The following is an 18,446-nucleotide window of genomic DNA, read 5'->3' as shown; positions in this document are numbered from 1 at the left end:
GTTATTACATTTGAACTCAGAACCTTCAGGTCATCAGCAGACCATGGAGCCGTAAATGAAAGCCATGCCGCCATGTTTAGAGAACTATTTTCCTGCGTATGAACGGATTCATGTCTGTGGAGCAGATTTCTCCGTCCTTGATCTTCTCTCTGGGTTTTCTGTTTGAGCACAAACACCATACAGCATTGATTTATTTCTGGTGAATCGTGTCCAGCAGAGGTGAATCGAAACGCTCAGACGCAATGCAGATCAAAGATTAAAGAGAGAATACATAAAGAAATATTAATATCGTGCAGCGAACATTATTATATTATAAATCTGATTCTTCTGTAGAGCTCTGTATCCATGGCAGGGTTTTAACAGCGTGCGACTTTAAGCGTATCGTGACTCATTCCCTTCTGAATGGAGAAACAGTCGTATAGGAGACGCCATTATTTGCGTTCTGGATTGATAGTCGTCCCCTGTACAAGTGAAAGGCCCCTCTCTGCTTGGTAACATCCAGGTTGCTATTGATTTAGCTTCATAATTACTGCACAGCCATTCTTTATTTAGTAGCCAGGTTGATATGAATATTTGATGTTCCCACAAGGAGCTTCGACACCTTCTGGAGGTGGAAGGAAGAAAGGAAGGAAAGGACGGCAGCTGTGATATCGTTACAGAGCACATATGTGTGTACAGTGTGTATGAAGCCCTAATAGTGAATTATTACTCATGGTATTGACACGTTGTGCACAGAAAATAATGCATTGTTACAGAAAACCACACATAATGCAAAGAAATTTTTTTTTTTTCTTTATTGACTAAACATAAACCCAAACATTTTCCATCGATTGGTCCCTCAGGGCTTTGAGATTGAGGTAAACAAAAAATTGTTCTGAAAAATTCGTCATTCGACCTCTCATTTAAATATCGAGCAGTTATACAGAAATATGTTTTTACATTTAATTACAGCGAGCAAAAAAGTTCTCCAGTGGAAATATATTAGCAAAGTAAAAACTTTATTTTTTCCCTGTGATGGACTTTTCCTTAGCAAAATCTCTTCCATGTTCATTGAGGCAGATTTCGAAACGAAATAGACTCCATAGAATATATTTCAAAACTATCTCAGAACTAATATGGTTCTGATTTGTTTTTATTTTTATGCTTCAAACAAATAAGCGTCCAATAATCATGATCTCGTTTTGATGCTGAATTTCAGATCGGAATAAAAACAATCATCTTTACTAAAACGTTTTCATCTCATGCAAAACTATGCACAGTAATGCATCGATGCATTAAACAGGCTACTCGCTAGCACACGAAACATCACCCAAGCATCCGGCGGTTGCGTCTAGTGAAGGCTGATCTAGAACCTGTGGTGAAAATAAAAGAAAACCGTTGTGCTTGTATACATCTCGAAAATAATTGCGATGGAACGATGGAAATGATGCCGACGTTGAAATGGATGACGGATGGCATCGTATCGGTGGCAGGTGATGTTTTAAGCACGATTCTATCGAAGCTTTTTCTGGCGTATTAGCAATCCTGAGCGAGATTAAGCATGCAGCGCTACCCAACATATCGTTCTTTCATTTATATACATCATTGTAGCTCATTTTATACACCTTCCCCCCAGCTAAAGTCGTTTTATTCTCTCCTTACATAACGAAAAGAAAAAAGCTGAGCCGAATCCTGCTCTCAATGGAATCATTTAGGATCTATGATGTACAGGGAGAATAATCTGCTCTGACACACAATCCACAAATGGCGTTCACAAACAAAGGCTGCTAATCGCATCTACTCTTCCCATGAATTCTTTAATTGGAATTTCTGCCACTTGATTGGTTGATATTGACGAGAGTTTTGGCGTTGGTTGCAGGATCCGGTCACACGGGGATGTTCGGGATCGATGTATAACGACCCCTTTTTACAATTCCTCTCTCAAGCCTGGACGAGCGGCTCGCATTCGTCATCTTTACATGAAAAAGAAAAGCTAATGAACACAGTCGGTCTGTGACGAGCGTACAAAAAGCATCATGCCCGGCTCGTCTAATCTATTAAACACAAGCGACTCTGGAGACATGATGAAGTGCTTGTTTTAAGCCTTATTTAAACCCTATCGCAATTTTTTTCTTTACTTTTTTCAATTATAACCTAATAATTAGCTTTCCTGACCTAATGATTTGGCACCTACAGTCTAAAAAAACATACCAAAATCCATTTGCTTTCTTTAGACACGTAAAAAAAAAACCCACATCAAACATTAAAGCAATAATAAATATTATGGTTAAGAACAAAAAAGCTCATAACATTACATGTATTGCACTAAAAAAAGGGCAGTTTTTTTCCATACCAGCAGTTCTAGTAGGAACCACACTACATTATGACAAGGACACTTAATGAGGAACACTGTGGCTGAAATTATGAAAAGTGCATACACGGATTATCGTAGTGCAACATACACAGCTCATTCAACATCATCATTATTCAGACGTGATTAAAGCCAAGCAGAGAGAATAGAAAGGCTAGAAAGAGTTGGAACAGAGGAACTGAATCTATAACACACATTAAATCAGAGAAGGATTACATCATGGATTAGTGCTCTCTAAGGAGTGTAGTGTCCGAAAAGGAAAGGAGGCTGAATCACAAGCGTGGAGAAACATGGCAAATCAGAGCCAAAGGACATTAACGGCAAGTCTAGTAGCACCCAATTTCACAGTGGATTACCTAGTGCAGAGAATATATTGGCTTTTGAACTCTACAGATAACTAAATGGAGCCTGAATAAAGCAATATACCATACAGACACTGTTCCAAAATGATTTAATGCCATGTCAGATGTGAGGTAAGGGTCTTAATCTCCACTTACTTAACACTGGAGATGATATAGAATGAAGTTCCCCGACCCTTTGTGTCCTCCTGCTGTGATTCTAGCCCTAAAACTACAACATTTCAGATCAGTGTCTAAGGGGTCATTTCTACAAGCCCTGTTGAGATATCAACATAGAGTTGGTAGGGATAAGTGGAGCCATGTGCTACACTGGGCTGTGGTCGGGTGAGGCATGCGTGGCTGTCAGCAAACACTCAGGTTGCTCCTTGGTCCTGCGTAAATCAGAATACAGACGCTCTTCAAGGGTCACGGACAGTTTATCGCTCAGCTCTGTTGTGATTGTCTGAGGGCCGTACCCGGTTTCAGATAACGGTGGGGGTGAAAGCCCGTTTGTCGGCTCATGAGACTGGACTGTGTGCCCGGACTCTTCTGCAATATCTTCTGGTTGCCCTGGAGAACTATCAGCCACTGGAGGGAGTTTTAAGGGTGCAAGTTCTGCCTTTTCCTTCAAATCTACACTAGGGTCAGTACTGGAAGGGTGCTGTGTGTGCTTATCCTTTGGAGATGCAAAACTCTTATCTACCACTCCCAAGCGTTGACTTGCCTTAGGCATCTCTACAAGGTTGGCAGTTCCATCACTGTTCTCCTCATCTGGACCGCTGACAATTCGAGGAAGTTTGCTTTGGTAGCTACTTTCCAAAGGGTAGTTAACGGTCTCTCCACGGCGAAGCGGAGTGCGATAACGGTCAAAGGACGAGTGAAAGCGCTGGCCAGGATCACTGTACTGCTTCGAGCGCTGCCACTGTTTGCGTAGGTGCACACGAGAGCGGTGCTTAGAGCGCACCGGTGACTCCTGCTGATCAAACTGGGGATCATGGCGCAGAAATTCGTGAAAAAGTGCATCTGTTTTCTCGTCTATGCTGTAGTCCCGGAAAGACAAGGCTGGCACACGAGACTGAGTGTCAGACTGTGTGAACATCTGCCCATAAGGTGACCACACCAAAGCACCCTCTTCCAGTTCTATCACAGCATCACCACCTCCACTGGCTCCCCCAGGTTCCTCTTCAAGTTCTTCATCCAAGATATCTGTGTCAAAACTTTCAGACACCGTTCCTCTATATCCAGAGCTGGTGAAGAATTGTCTCCGTTCCATGGCAGGTCCCAAATCCTCCTTGCTACCACTGCTGCTCCGGAACAGCCGCACTTCATCAAGAGCGCGAGAGGGAGCATCTATAGATGCATAGCCACTATCCATTTGCAGAAGCTTCCGGGTACCCGATTCATCACTTCCTCTTTCAGAGTCCACACTGTCCTGTTTCCTTCTTTTCTCCAGACCATCATCACCAGGAAACTCTGCATCTCCTTCTATTCCATCCCCAATGTCCTGAGAGGGGTACCTGGGCAACCCACCCTTCTCCATCCTAAGCCTTAGCGAAGACACACTGTCTGCATCACTATGCACTGAGTCTTTGTCATTGTTGCTGCTCTGGTCGGAGATGTACTGTTCCAGAGAGGCACGCAAGGTCCAGATGTCACGATAAAGAGTCTGGTGGTCTGTGCTCTCCCGATGACAGCCCATGCCAGGAGCCTCGTCTTTGGGCTCAGCGCTGAGACCGATCACACCAGGCCCCAATGCTCTGCTGCAGCTTGGCTCCACCATCACCTCCACCTCTAACCTGCAAAGAGAAATGCATAAAGCACGTCAAAACACAATCACACATCTGGCGCACACAGTGTGATGGGAACTTGCACAAATCCTGGTGAATCGTTGGTGTGTAAATACTGTCCTTCAGACAGCCATAAAAGAGATTCAAGCAGATGTTACTGAGAAAGCACAGATGGTGTACGTAGTATGGCAGGCATTTTGTTTAATATGAGAAGAATACTGAACTGGTGGTGAATAACCTGCAGTCTCACAAAGTGTAAATGTTAAAGCAGTGATGAAGCTTATGAAATCATCACCTATGAAACCTATGACATGGACTAAGCAATGGCACACATCCCTAGAAACTATGGTTATTTCAGAATTCAGGAGGCGCTTTCCCAGCAGCTCTAATCTTCAAAAGGCTAACAGGCCCATCTTCTAAACATCATAGGTGCCAGCAAGGTCAGCGTGCTCTTCTAAGCCTCACTGACATTGCTCCAGCATGGAATGGCTTGTGCAGAAGAGATGGATGGTTGCTGCAGCAGACAGATGGGGAGGGAATTAAAAATACCTGCCGAGGGACGGTGGGGGTGTGGATGGGGGGGAAAGGAGATGTGGCGGGCAGTAAACCACATCTTTGGTGCGGGCGATGTACTGGATGAGGTCGATGTGGTGGGCACCGTTCTCCTCCTGGTCCATGCTTTCACTGGCTGCTCGCTGCCTCTGGAATGGCCTCCGTTTGGGGGAGCCTGCTTGACAGAGTGCATGTCATCAACACATACCACAGGTCCTTTTATATCTAATCTCAGTTTACTACACTCGTGTTTCATTATTCACTTTGTCTATAACCTTTCTATTTTCTTGCATTGTTTTGGAGAACATTAAATAATTATTAGCTCCAGGCAGCTCATTAGTGGCTGAACATATAATACATTTTCTTTATTCTTTATATTTGACTGTGTGAAATCAATCTCTCTAGAAATCCACTTCTCTCTCTCCGCCACCCAAAGCAGTGGTGGTGTTTCCAACCAAACAAAAAAGCCTTTCTGTCTGCTTCTGCTAAACGAGTCATGATTCCCAATGAGCCCTGTTCCTTCAAGATGAGGTGATTGTGATAAAGTTGGCTGACTTTAAAATTTGACTCAACTCTAAAGCCGGGACACACCTAGCTGAAGGTCGGGCATTGGGTGATGAGGTGTTTTTGAGGGTGTCAGTCGGCTTTAGTTTTTGTTTGGTCTGTTCTGCACTGTTGGCTTTAGTCAGATGGCGTCAGCTGTTTTTCGGCCGATTCTGCATGTCCAATTGGAAGCGGAGCTCGTCAGCGAGAAAGAGATCTCAATTGGCTATTCAGCTTAGCGTAAAAAAGAAAGCACAGACACTTGTCATCCCTGCCAATTGTCTTGTCACCTCATTAACCAGAGAATTATTTTAATATTATTATGGTTTTGTGGAATCAAGACATCGAAACCAGCAAATCACCATGACCAAGGGCTGACAGCACCAGTGCCATTTGCAGCTTAGCAGACATGATAAAAAATTGTGTGTTAAAATAAAAATGTTTATATATATATATATATATATATATATATATATATATATATATATATATATATATATATATATATATATTCACAATATACAATATGTATATTCACTGTTCAAGCTCCGCCTGTTTCCCTGTTTGGATTCCGAATACAGAGTACTGCCACCTGCTGGTATGGAAGAGAAATGTTCTGTCATGAAAGCACATAATGTACGCTGTCAACTGGAGTCTGTCCGTGGTCTCCTAGTGAAACTTTTTTTCGCCAATGTAAGCAATGCGATACGAGATAGCAGTTACACTGTGTTTCTACCAAAGACCTTCTGAGACATTTCAAACGTGGAGATTTCATAAACAAAAGTTTGTTCACCCGCACAAAGTCATGCAGCCAAACAAGCTCAGAGAGCAACTAAGGCGGGTTACAACAGCAGCAAGAGATAGAGAAGGTCAGTAAAAATCACTAGAGTTAAACTTAAACTTAATTCAACCATCTTGGATAAAACTAATGCTAATAATCAAGGCTGCTACCATGATCATTCCAGACCCTGGAGATGCTACTGTTGCTTGCGCTAGCAGTATGATCTCCATGACAGCACTGAGCCTGTAATATAGCGGAAAAAAAACACAGAACCCATACAGGAACACAGTGAGACCATGAAACACTGCCAAGTAAAGCTGATTTGAAAAAAGGGCGAGAGAAAAGGACATGGAACTGTTTAAACAGCGACAGCACTCTGAACACCAGGGAATTTCTCTTTTTAATAAAACGTACTTTTGCAGAACTGATGCATTAAAGGTGTTTTAACAGTCAAGTTTCTTTTTACTTAGTTTGGCTAGAAGCAAGACTGCTGGCTCACCCCTGAAGGAAGTCATCCAGCCATCTGCCTCCATCTAAAGCCCCTCCCTCTTACTCTCTATCTTTTTAACACAAACACACACACACATTAGTCAGACAGTGACTATTGACTTTTTACTTGAAAATGTTAGTGTGGTGATTTAAATATATTTACTGCTTTTGGATTAAAAAGCCCTTATCCAGAACCTACAGTCATTTTTCTTCATACAACTGAGCAGTTAAGTGGTTAAGGGCCTTGCTTCAGGGCCCAGCAATGGTACATTTACTGGTGCTGGAATTTAAACTCATGACCTTCTGATCACTTTAACCACTGAGCTACTTTTCTATATGCAATGTGGCCTAATGCAAAAAGGACGTGTTTTGTTTCTCTTACAATCGTGGCGTTGTGATAATGACAGGTTTTTTATTATTAGGATTAGATGATGTAGATAATGTATCCACCATACAAGTTTTTAGGAACAAACTCATTTTACAATAGAAACAGTAATGTTTCAGAGCGAGTGCATACAATTTTAACCTGTCAGAACTTCTTTTACTGTTTATAAATGAGATGTTAGAACACCTTTAGATTTGAAAATTTCACATCACTGTGGTATAAAAGAGATTAATATAGCGATTACAGTAACTACTTTAGATAATACATGATCATATACATGAATGAGGTGGTATCAAAAAGTTTGGAGTTTTCAAAAAGTACTTTATTTATCTACATTTCCACACAATCACCTTTAAAATAGTCACCTTGCACAGTAATACAGCTCCCAGTGCTCTTCTGGAACGTGCCTTGGAAGTCTCCTTTTAGAAGCGTGTCAAGCACCTTCTGTGATTCTGTGATACCGATGTATGCTGTCTGTCTGATGTCTTATTGCACAATGACTTTTGAAGGTCGGTGCTCTCTGTGACTGTGCATGCAGCCTTGTGCTGCCATCTGTTGGCATGTTACCAAACTAGTATGGAAAACATTTTGGTACCACCTCGCATAACTATCAATGTAGCTACAGTATGTACGATTATACACTTGACCCAAGGTTTATTGGTTGCTGCTACGAAACAATGAAAACCAATACAAGTATTTAAATAAATACCCTCATTTATACCTTGTGTTCAATTCCAATCTTACCTCTGGTGTCCAGGCTGGAGGCCCTCTGGTTGCTGTCAAACTTCCATCTCTTAATCTTAAGATAAGGACTGGCTCCCTCCAGACTGGCGTGACGTCTCAGCTTTGTAAAGAAATGCAATACCGGGCCCTGAGGGATGCCACTTGAAGAGGAGACACCAGAGGCTGAAGCGAGTGCCACCTCTCGCCCAGTGCCTGGGCTGCCCCCGTTTCTCAGGCTTGGTCCTCTAATGTCCATCTGAAGTAGAAAATAAACAACAATGCTAAACGTCAGTTTTCCAGTTGTTTCCGTATTTTGTTATGTATAAACATTTTAGACTTGTTCTTGTCCTGTTGGTGTTAATGAAAGCTATAGTTGTGTGTCTATGACCTTGCGTTTAGCCATGTGACCTAGTATTTAAATGGTTAAGGCATTAGACTTTGGTTTAGAAGGTCGTGAGTTCAAATCCCTGCCACTCCTGGGCACCGGAGGAAGGCTTTTAACCACATAGCTGCTCAATTGTATGAAGTAGATAAATGCAAGTCGTTCTGGATCGGGACAAATGCTGTAAATGTAAATGTTTATATTACCAGGCTGGGTCTTGGAGGTTCTGGACTGGGAGATGGTGGGCTTTCACAGAAGCTGGTATCCACAGTGGAGTTGAGGGAATCACCTGGCAGAGCTGAACTGGGACTTAGGCTACTAAGAGCAGTTTGTGGCAGTGAACACATTGGAGGCTGAGAGCAGACAAAAGACATGGCAGAATTACCTTTTACACCAAGATGAAGCTCAAAAAATGTTCCACTCACATTGTGTACCTAAGGCACTAATTTACACCAGCAACATTTGGCCTGGATTCTCGCATTTATATATATGAGGTGGTATCAGAAATTTTTGAGACTAGTTTTTTGCAACAAAGGCAGCACAGTCACAGGAAGCACCGACCTTCAAAAGTCATTTTGTCAAAAGACATCATCTTGTGTACATCGGTAGCTGTGAAACTGGTGCTATTCTGACCACCTACACACCCTAACACTGAGCTTCTCACAAGTGAGTTTCTCTCTCCGGAAACAACATGATCTCAGTTCTGCACCTACCCTACTCGCCAGATTTGGCTCCAGCGGACTTCTTCCTCTTTCTGAAGATAAAAACCCAGCTCAAAGGTTTCTGTTTTGACACCGTTGCAGAGATTGAGCATGAATCGCAGAAGGTGCTTGACACACTTCAGAAAGAAGACTTCAGAACACTTCCAGAAGTGGCAGGAATGCTAGGCATTGCTGTTCAATGGCACTATTTTAAAGGTGATAGTGTGTAAATATAGATAAAAATTAGAGCAAGACTAGTAGTAATGAAATGCCAGGAATGTTCCAGTGTGTCCCTATTTATTCCATCTCACCTTAGAAGTCTAAGATCAGTTATTGGAAAAGTTTAGATATTTGGTACATATTTGGTGGGGTCATAATCATGAGGGGTCCATACAGAAATGCATACACATTCACACATTTGTTCACACGATTTATCTGAGCTACTCCACTCTCAGACAATCACCCATGTTCAAGAACCAGAGATCCTGGATCTGTGATGATACCCTCCACCTGACCTCACCCCGTCATATGGTTTCATATGGCATACATCATATCGAATCCTGCTATGTGTCACCTGGAAGATGGAGAGGCTGGATTTAGCGACAGGCCGTGTTGTCATGGCAATGTTGTTCTCCGATGACTCACACTCATGGATGGTGACGATCTTCAGGGCTGCTGTCGGGAGGTGAAGGTGTGTAAGTCTGGCGTTCTTCAGGTGATGGAAATCGCCCTCAGTGAGTGTGTACCTGAGGGCAGAAAGCCAGAGGGAAGCTGAGATGTAAAAACGAAATTAACAGACTGTTTCCAAATATACAGAAGAAACGATCCAGAAAATGAATGCTTGAGAAAAATAGTAATTTGATTGTGTGGGTGTTTGTTTTATATGCTGTAGTCTGCACGGTGATTCGTATATTACACATCTGCTACAGTAATACAGACTGCCACACAGAATACACATATATTTACATACAGTAAATGATATACACATTCAAGTATATTATTCAGAGTGAACAGACATGTTGCAAACAGATGGAAATGCAGATACTAAAATGCATTGCGCTGTGAGGAAGGGCTTTCCAGTTATTCAGGGTCTGATCTCCAATTAAAAAGTATTGGGACACCTGATTTTTCCAGAGATACATGGTTCTTCAGCACAGTGTGAGGCACAGAATTGTAGCGGACATCTTTGGATGAAGGAGAATGAATCTTTCCCTTATTCGAACTAGGAGACCTGAACATGTTCCAGTATGACAATGCCAGCTCCATGAAGATCTGATTTCCATGAGTTGGAGTGGAAGCTATTCAGTGGAGCTCTTAACCCTACTGAACACCTTTGAGATGAATGTGAACGCTGACTGCACCCCAGGCCTCCTCACCTTCTCAAGTACATTAGTACCTACAAAATTTAGTGGAACATCCTTTTTGAAATGGTGGAGCTTTTTTGAAGAGCAAATGTGATTAATGTGTGGAATTTGATGTTCAGAAAAAAAATACGAGGTGGTTTAAAAAAGTTTCGAGGCCAGTTTTGTAACATGCCAACAGATGGCAGCACGAGACTGCATGCACAGTCACAGGGAGCACCGACCTTTCTAATTCAGTGTGCCAAAAAACATCCTGTGTACATCTTGGGCTGTGCAACTGCTGCTATTCTGTACCACGTGCGTACCTGTAAGATTTGGCCATATAGTGTGTGTATGTACAGAGTAAAAGAGATAGTTAAAGTGAGTGTGAGCAGGTTATTGACCTTCTGCCTTTCTCTTGTGCCTTTTTGCTGTGGTCGAAGAGGGCAGCCTCGTTGAAGGACACACGCCGACCCGTGCTTCCCGTGGACAGGAAGCGCTCGGTCTCCATGTCGTGGGAGCTGGCTGCCGACAAACACTCTGACTCATCCACACGGATTGTGATTTCTGCACGGGGGGAAAACAAATATACCCCCTGCATGAAACCAGAATGGTGTGGAACTGAATGTAAAAAAATGCGCTCGTGTGCTGTTTTAATAGAAATCCAAGCCTGAGGGGAAGTTCAATAAGATCTGTGTGTTGTATAACAGCAACATTATGATGATGAATGCATGTTTTTTTTTCTTTCATTTTGGTTCCAGACTATTTATGGATATTTGATAAACTCCTATTACAACCTAACAATACGGTTAGTGCGTGTGCAAACATATTGCTAATTTGTTTGGGTGTGAAGCAGTAGATTCCTGTCCAATAATAATATCTATCTGCCATCAAGTCAAGATTTGACATTTTTGCATAATATCGGACTGAAAAATCATTTCAACTAAATAAATGGAACATATTCAAGGATTGTAATTTCTTATACCACATCGCAGCTGAACACTTAATTCCTATTGGTCAAAAAGTCATGATTTGTTGATGATATGGACTCTAAGGATTCTAAAGAAAAACTAATCATCTATTCACGACTTACAATCTTATTTTAAGCCATAAAAATCTTATTGATCTTGTTTTAAGAAGAAAATATTATCCAAGAGCAGATTGTGTAAAATTGATTGTTTTAAGATTGTTTATTGGTTCGTAACTGAGATTAATTCATTAATTTTACTTCTTTAATATTATTTATTCCAGATGCTTGTTTTATGTCGACAACACGTTTATTTACAATCTAATAATAAATGATAAAAGTCTGCAGTATGAATTCACCACACACTTTCCAAACATTATCCAGTCTGGTTATTATTCTTATGAACTTTGTTCTTTATATAAAGTATTTATGGCTTTTTATTACAGTGACTTTTTCTGTAGTTTGATTTCAGTTTCTCATGTTGAAGATCTTTCAGTGTTCAGTAACAACAAAATACATTCAGTAATGTTTAATGCTGCAATTAGTTTGTTTTTTGAGAAGGTAATGATTTCGGTTTGTTACTGTGTGTTACAAGTCAGTCTTCATTAGAATAAATAATTGTTTACAATATGCATGAATTTTAATAGTGATCTTGTTTTTAGTTTAAATGCTTTGTCTCAGTTTAAGACAGAATATATAATGATGACGATTCTAATTTTAAAAGGAATTCTAAAAACTGATGGGAAAATTTTAAGCATTTGTGTGTTGGGAAAAAAACAAAGCTGTACTGTTACCATGCATCGGCTGTGTTTCTTCGATATACGAGGTGGACGTCTTCTCCAGATCATCGCTACGCCTGTAGCAAGGAATGAACCTAAATACAGACAAGTAAAAAATCAAGGGGGGGAAATTTATAGCTCAATATTTATTATCATGATCATAACACCTCCAAATGACAAATCAAATTAGTCCACGTTGCTATGTGCATAAATGATACGCTGATTACAGGAGACAGTTTGCCTGTCCATATGGGAGCATGTGGCAGTGAGAAATAAACTGGGGGTGCTTTTCCAGCCAGACATTCTGACTTCTAAGTGTGTGTGTGTGTGTGTGTGTGAGAGAGAGAGAGAGAGAGAGAGAGAGAGAGAGAGAGAGAGAGAGAGAAAAGAGGAAAAGAGCGAGCGTCAGTCAGAGCGTATACTCGATGTGCTGAGAGAGATTAATCATGGCTGATCGCTGCTATGAGATCTCATTAGTTTCATCGTTTGTGGGAGACTGCAGTGCAGGCACAGTTAGTACCTCTCAAATGTCACCCACTGACACACACACACACACACACACACACACACACACACACACACACACACACACACACACACCTCTGGTGTTCTCACATAGGGAATTGGGTAGAATTGTGAATATGAAACTGCAGGAGCATTGGTGTAACCGTGAGGTACAAATATCACAGCAGTGTCTCAGACACTACACGATCTGGAAACACACGAAACCCTGACATCTGTCCTTGACAGGCTGGCGTTCCATCGAGTGAAAAGGAGAAAAAATGTCATTCTGTTGCTCATATAACCTTCACCATTGTGTTCATTCACTTAACACATTGTTCCTGCCTTCTTTGCCACTATTGTCTGCATTGCCTCTGTTTGCTTGGCTGTCATAGGCATCTATTTATGCCATATGTCCAGGCATTTCGTCTTCATACAACTGTGAGGTCAAACGAGCTCTGAAGGGAGTTGGGAGTTTAGTGGTTAAAGCATTGGACTTTGCCTACAAAGATCAGGAGTTCAAATCCCACACACACCAAGCTACCACTCCTGGGCCCCTGAGAAAGGCCCCTACCCTCATAGCTGCTCAGTTGTATGAATACAAAATGCCATAAATGCAAATCTGAAATCATCCTCCAGCTTCTTCTCTGAATTCCTCTACATTTGGTAGAAGCCCTTATCCAGAGCGACTTTTATTATCAATTATCAATTATCTCATTCATACAACTAAGCAGTTCAGGATTAAGGGCCTTACTCAAGGGCCAAGCAGTGTCAGCTTGTAGTGGTGGGATTTTAACTCACAACCTACAGATCCAAAGTCCAATGCCTCGACCATAGAACTCCCACCTCCTTGTATGTACATTTATGGCATTTGGAAGACGCCATTTATCTCATTCATACAACTGAGCAGTTGAAGGGTAAGGGCCTTGCTCAAGGGCCCAGCTTGGTCTTGGTGGGATTTAAACTTACAACCTTCCAAACAGAAGTCCAACAACCAAGTGGTTAATGAGTGGTAGCTCAGTGGTTAATGCTCAGAAAGACAGAGGTTCCAGCCTTCAGTCAGCGTTAAAGCATTCCAGTGGTTGTTTAGACAGTAATCAGAGTCAGAAGGACTCAAAAAAGTAGTAAATTTGAAATGAAATGAAACTGCAATTGAAGTTGGTTGAGATGTTTCTGTTGTGATGGTGTATTATTGTAATATTTAACTGTCGATTACATGTTTGCATTTGTAGATATGAGAGGCTTTTTGTCTCACCGAGCATAGCTCCGGTCTCCCTCGCAACAGCGGCGACAGGCAATTATCAGGACAGACAGGAGGACGAGCGTCACCGCCAGGAAGATGGACAACAGAACAAGTTGGAGGACGTAGCCATCCTGCACCCCGCTTTCCTCAGGGAGGTCCTGAGTGAACACCACAGAGAGAAATCTCATCAAGTTCCTCTAAGCACATGCACATGATACATTAAAGTATGGTACCAACAGCTAAGCACAGGACATGGATCCGGAACGATCTTGCTGGTATAAAACTTTGAAAAAAATGTACAAAAGGAATTGGGATCCAGCTGTTGATGACTTTCAAAAGTACAGATGTAAATAACACTATACAATAAAATTAGACTATAGATAACAAAAAGACTATATGAGACAATACAAGTTAATACAGACAATAGAAGACAATGTAAACAACACGAGTATTAAATAGAAGTCGCTGAGAGTTTGCATGGAAGCAGATCACTTCTGCAGCATGTGGAGTTCTTATCTCCCTGCATGTGAGTGGGTGGAGAGGGTGAGGAGGACACAGGTGCATGTGGAGTTAAGTGCAGTGTTCGCTGCTCTGGAGGACGAGGGAGCTTTTGTGAAGATTCATTGGCGCAGACCTGAGCACAATAGACACAAGTTTCTCTTTTCTCAAAGGGATCAAAGAAAAGAAGCTGTCATCTTCACCTTTTTAGACTAAATAAAAAATCAGCCAACGAAATGCACGAGAACTGGAAAAAGAAATGGTTCTTCTTGCTTCCCATACGGTATAACACCTTTCAACTCCCCCTCCTACTCCTCTTTTCAGTTTCATAGCACAATATGTCCTTGATAACTTAGCAACTGAATGTGTTACATAGATATCAGGCATAGAGAGCCATGAATAACAGTATTTATAATGAAAGATGTTCAACAACAACATCTAAAACATCTACATCTTTTACATCTTCTATGACCAGAACAGATCCCACCCTGAACTAGACTCAAGCCGTTTACATTGGTCCAGGATGGATCTGTGAAGATCAGTGGATAAAGATCTGTCTGATGCCTGATTCCTGTGCTTATATTCTGGAATTATCCAAACAAAAATCCAGTTATAATGATGCCAAAGGAATGTTTAAAATATGTATATACATGTGTCAGTCTGGAAAAACACAACAGATGTTGCTGCCGCTAAATTCATGCATTCGATTTCTAACCAATAATTCACTGTGACACCTTTGTTAAACAATAAACCGTATTCATGACCACATTTCCCATATCTTTTTATTTACTCTGCACTGGCTCCCAATCAAATCTCACATTGATTATAAAATACTACTGCTGGTGTATAAAACACTGAATGTTCTCGCTGAGCAAAATTCCAGTCCGTTAGGATCCTGCACACACAAATTGGTCAATAGGTGCAGGCTATTTGTTGGTACCTTAAATAATAAAGACTACAGCAGGGCCGGAGACTCGTCTAACAAAACCTCACAGTTATGTAACAGCCTTCCAATTAGTGTTCAGGACTCAGAAACAATGTTCAAGTTCTCAGTGTTCAAGTCTTCTGATTCTCCATGATTCCCTACTTATAGATAGAGTTGGAGACCTCTCTCTCTCTCTCTCTCTCTCTCTTTCTCTCTCTCTCTCTCTCTCTCTCTCTCTCTCTCTGTTCACTGTTCAACACGTGAGTGGAAGGTTAAATTTAAGAACTATGAAGATGGACAATGGTTTAACACCAATCTTGAGTGTCCATCAGTGAAAAGCTGATGACATTAACAATGTATAATTTTGAAGATGAGGTTCCTTTTGGAATCCGGTTCCTCGCAAGGATTTTTCCTAAATCATTTCAAGGAGTTGGCCAGGCTACAGGTTGGTAAAAAGCTAGCACAAATAAAATGATTTCAAATTTGTTAGCTGAGAAAGAATTTCTTATCCATCGATCAAGTACTTGCTCAGTAGAAACATGATTTAAACCTCATCAATTCAATGGTCAGATCTCCTTCGCAAAACTGCTCACAAATAGAAATCATTTAAACAAATAGGAATAAAGTGTGTATTTGTGCTCTACCTGATCGGTACACATTGAAGTAACTAAACAGATTCCAGGTTAAACACAGCCCCTGATTTCCCTCGTTAATAAAATAATCCAGATGACGCCGGTAATTGAAGATGCAGCCTGCACATTACGTCGGCTCTGAAAGACAACTCCAATCTGAACAAACGGTATCTTGCAGGACTAATATGTTTACATCAGGCCATGAATTTGATTACAGAGGACACAGAACAGGATATTTTCTATTTGCATGTCTGAAGATGTTTCTAGAGAGAGAACGGGAGCGAATAAGAGAAAAACAGTAGAGGAAAAAGACAGAGATTAACCCAATGACACATCACTGAGAAAGAGACAGGAGGAGAGAGATGGACTTACTGTGGGGTTCTCGGTTAGGTTTTTCCAGACAGCAGACTCATTGCTCATGGTCCAGGTCGGCAGGTGCGTCCTCCTGAGAAACACACGACACTTTAAAGTCAGCGTTAACTTCAATCCAGGTTCTAAAACATAATGCCAGAAAGAAATGGAAAGATTTCTGACTTAACAGGTGACACGACTTGACACGCAAATATATACATGTACACTGAGTATAAACACTGCAATCTTTACAGCTGCCACCTTCTCAGAAGAATTGCGCCAATTATTGTCACCAAAACAACCTTGATGGCAAGCAGGAACACTATAGTTCCCAATCTTTCAGGTCATCATGGATAATCAGAGATAATCATGAGGTTAATGAGATATTACACATTACACACATGATGCATCACACATCGTTTCATAACGGACCTACAGGACACATGGGTTTCACTATTATCACTCCAGCATGCAGGAATGTCCAAGGACATGCTTTCTTTCTAAAAACATATTGCTGTGCATGATCACATACAAAAAAATCCAGGTTCTAACCCCCCAAACAAACTCTTACTACCCCCTGCCCTCTCTGATTCTCTATATTACAAGCCATATTATTTCCTGCAGCTGAGGCCCTGCAGCATGTGTTTCTTATCAGATAATGGCATTAATGCTGCAGCTTCTGCCCGAAACACAAACCTCTCTCTCTCTTGGTTTCGTTCTCTCTCCTTTTAGCTCTATAAAACACATATATCAGATAAATACAACCACAAACACACAAATAATCTCACCTTGCAAGCACTTCCTCTCCCTCATACAGCAGGGAAAAGGCAACATGCAGAGCGGTGTGTGTGCACTCCCTGTTCTTTCACCGCTGAGATGATGTCTGTAGTCTGTGTGTGTGTGTGTGTGTGTGTGTGTGTGTGTGTGTGTGTGTGTGAATGTGCATGGAAGCAGCGTTCAGTGTGTGTCTCGCTGTAAAAAAGCTCTCGGATCCTGCTGCATACTTACCCTGTCCCTGCCCACCCACAGCCTCATAACAGCTCAACATTATCTCTCTCTCGCTCTCTTTCTCATATTCTCTCTCTCTCTCTCTCTCTCTCTTTCATTCTCTCTCTCACACACACACACACACACACACACACACACACATATGAAACGACTGAAGCTTTATTGCTTCACAACTGCCTGATACTCCACATCTAATCAAACAACATTATGTAACACATAAAAAACAATGAAATGAAATCCTGCACATTGTCCAGCAGTAATTAAAACCACAATGGTTAATAAATCCAAATGGGTTTCGGTTTTGGGGCAGAAACTATTTACTAAATGGATTTCATCCATCTTTGAATTCATTGAGCATAAAATTGTGTTCCCAAGTGTTGATTTTAAAGCTAAAATCCAAGCATAATAGATAGATAGATAGATAGATAGATAGATAGATAGATAGATAGATAGATAGATAGATAGATAGATAGATAGATAGATAGATAGATAGATAGATAGATAGATAGATAGATCATCAGAAGCATTTCATCCATCACACTGCTCCAGAGATTAAACTGTTCTTCTTATAATTGCAGTGCTGTGCATTTCTTCACATTTAGGAATCTCCTAGTGATAGACTGTAGAGTTTTATTTCTCTAACACACCCAATATGAGTGTATATTTAACCTCATCCTGATTATTTAAATATTACTTTATACAGAAATCATAAATGCAGATCTCACAAAATTTTATTAATTAACTCTTAGATATGCATTAGCTTATATATATATATATATATATATATATATATATATATATATATATATATATATATATATATATATAATGTTTATGCATGAATTTTGAGATTATCTTTCCATTCATGGCTTGCACATAATTATGTATAACGTAAACATCTCAGTTTTTAAGAAACCTCCCAAGAAACCTACCCAAGCTCTATTCAAATGCACAGAAAATAGAAATCCAGTCACTCAAAAAAAACGCCTGTGCATGAGCTTACCTAGGTGTCATTTGCTGATTGATCCATGTAAAAGAAGATGAAGAAGGAGGAAAAGAAGAGGGAAAAATGCAAAGCCAGCGAGCTTCTCACGGCGCGTTTATTTCACTGTAAAGGCGTCAAGTGGATTTATGAATGAAATATGCCGGCTGGGGACACGCCCACTGTGGA

General features: G+C 41.0%; 1 protein-coding gene across 2 annotated transcripts; it reads right to left on the bottom strand.

The window, feature by feature from the left end:
* Positions 1–779: 779 nt before the first annotated feature.
* cbarpb (CACN subunit beta associated regulatory protein b) lies at positions 780–18,446 on the bottom strand. 2 transcript variants are annotated; one of them, XM_046857792.1, is made up of 10 exons: positions 18,279–18,446; positions 16,289–16,361; positions 13,874–14,019; positions 12,133–12,212; positions 10,776–10,938; positions 9,606–9,777; positions 8,537–8,683; positions 7,970–8,204; positions 5,025–5,202; positions 780–4,484 (listed from the first exon to the last, which is right to left on the bottom strand). In XM_046857792.1, exons 1-10 carry the CDS (start codon positions 18,287–18,289, stop codon positions 3,014–3,016), a joined length of 2,676 nt encoding a protein of 891 aa, XP_046713748.1. In that variant the 5' UTR covers positions 18,290–18,446; the 3' UTR covers positions 780–3,013. The 2 variants fall into 2 exon arrangements, with proteins under 2 accessions (XP_046713748.1, XP_046713749.1); XM_046857793.1 differs by lacking the exon at positions 18,279–18,446 and adding an exon at positions 17,056–17,236.

The sequence above is a fragment of the Silurus meridionalis genome, chromosome 9 (genome assembly GCF_014805685.1).
Source record: "Silurus meridionalis isolate SWU-2019-XX chromosome 9, ASM1480568v1, whole genome shotgun sequence".
Lineage (NCBI taxonomy): Eukaryota > Metazoa > Chordata > Actinopteri > Siluriformes > Siluridae > Silurus > Silurus meridionalis.
Note: the sequence above shows the minus strand (reverse complement) of the source record. Positions and strands in the feature narration are given on the sequence as shown.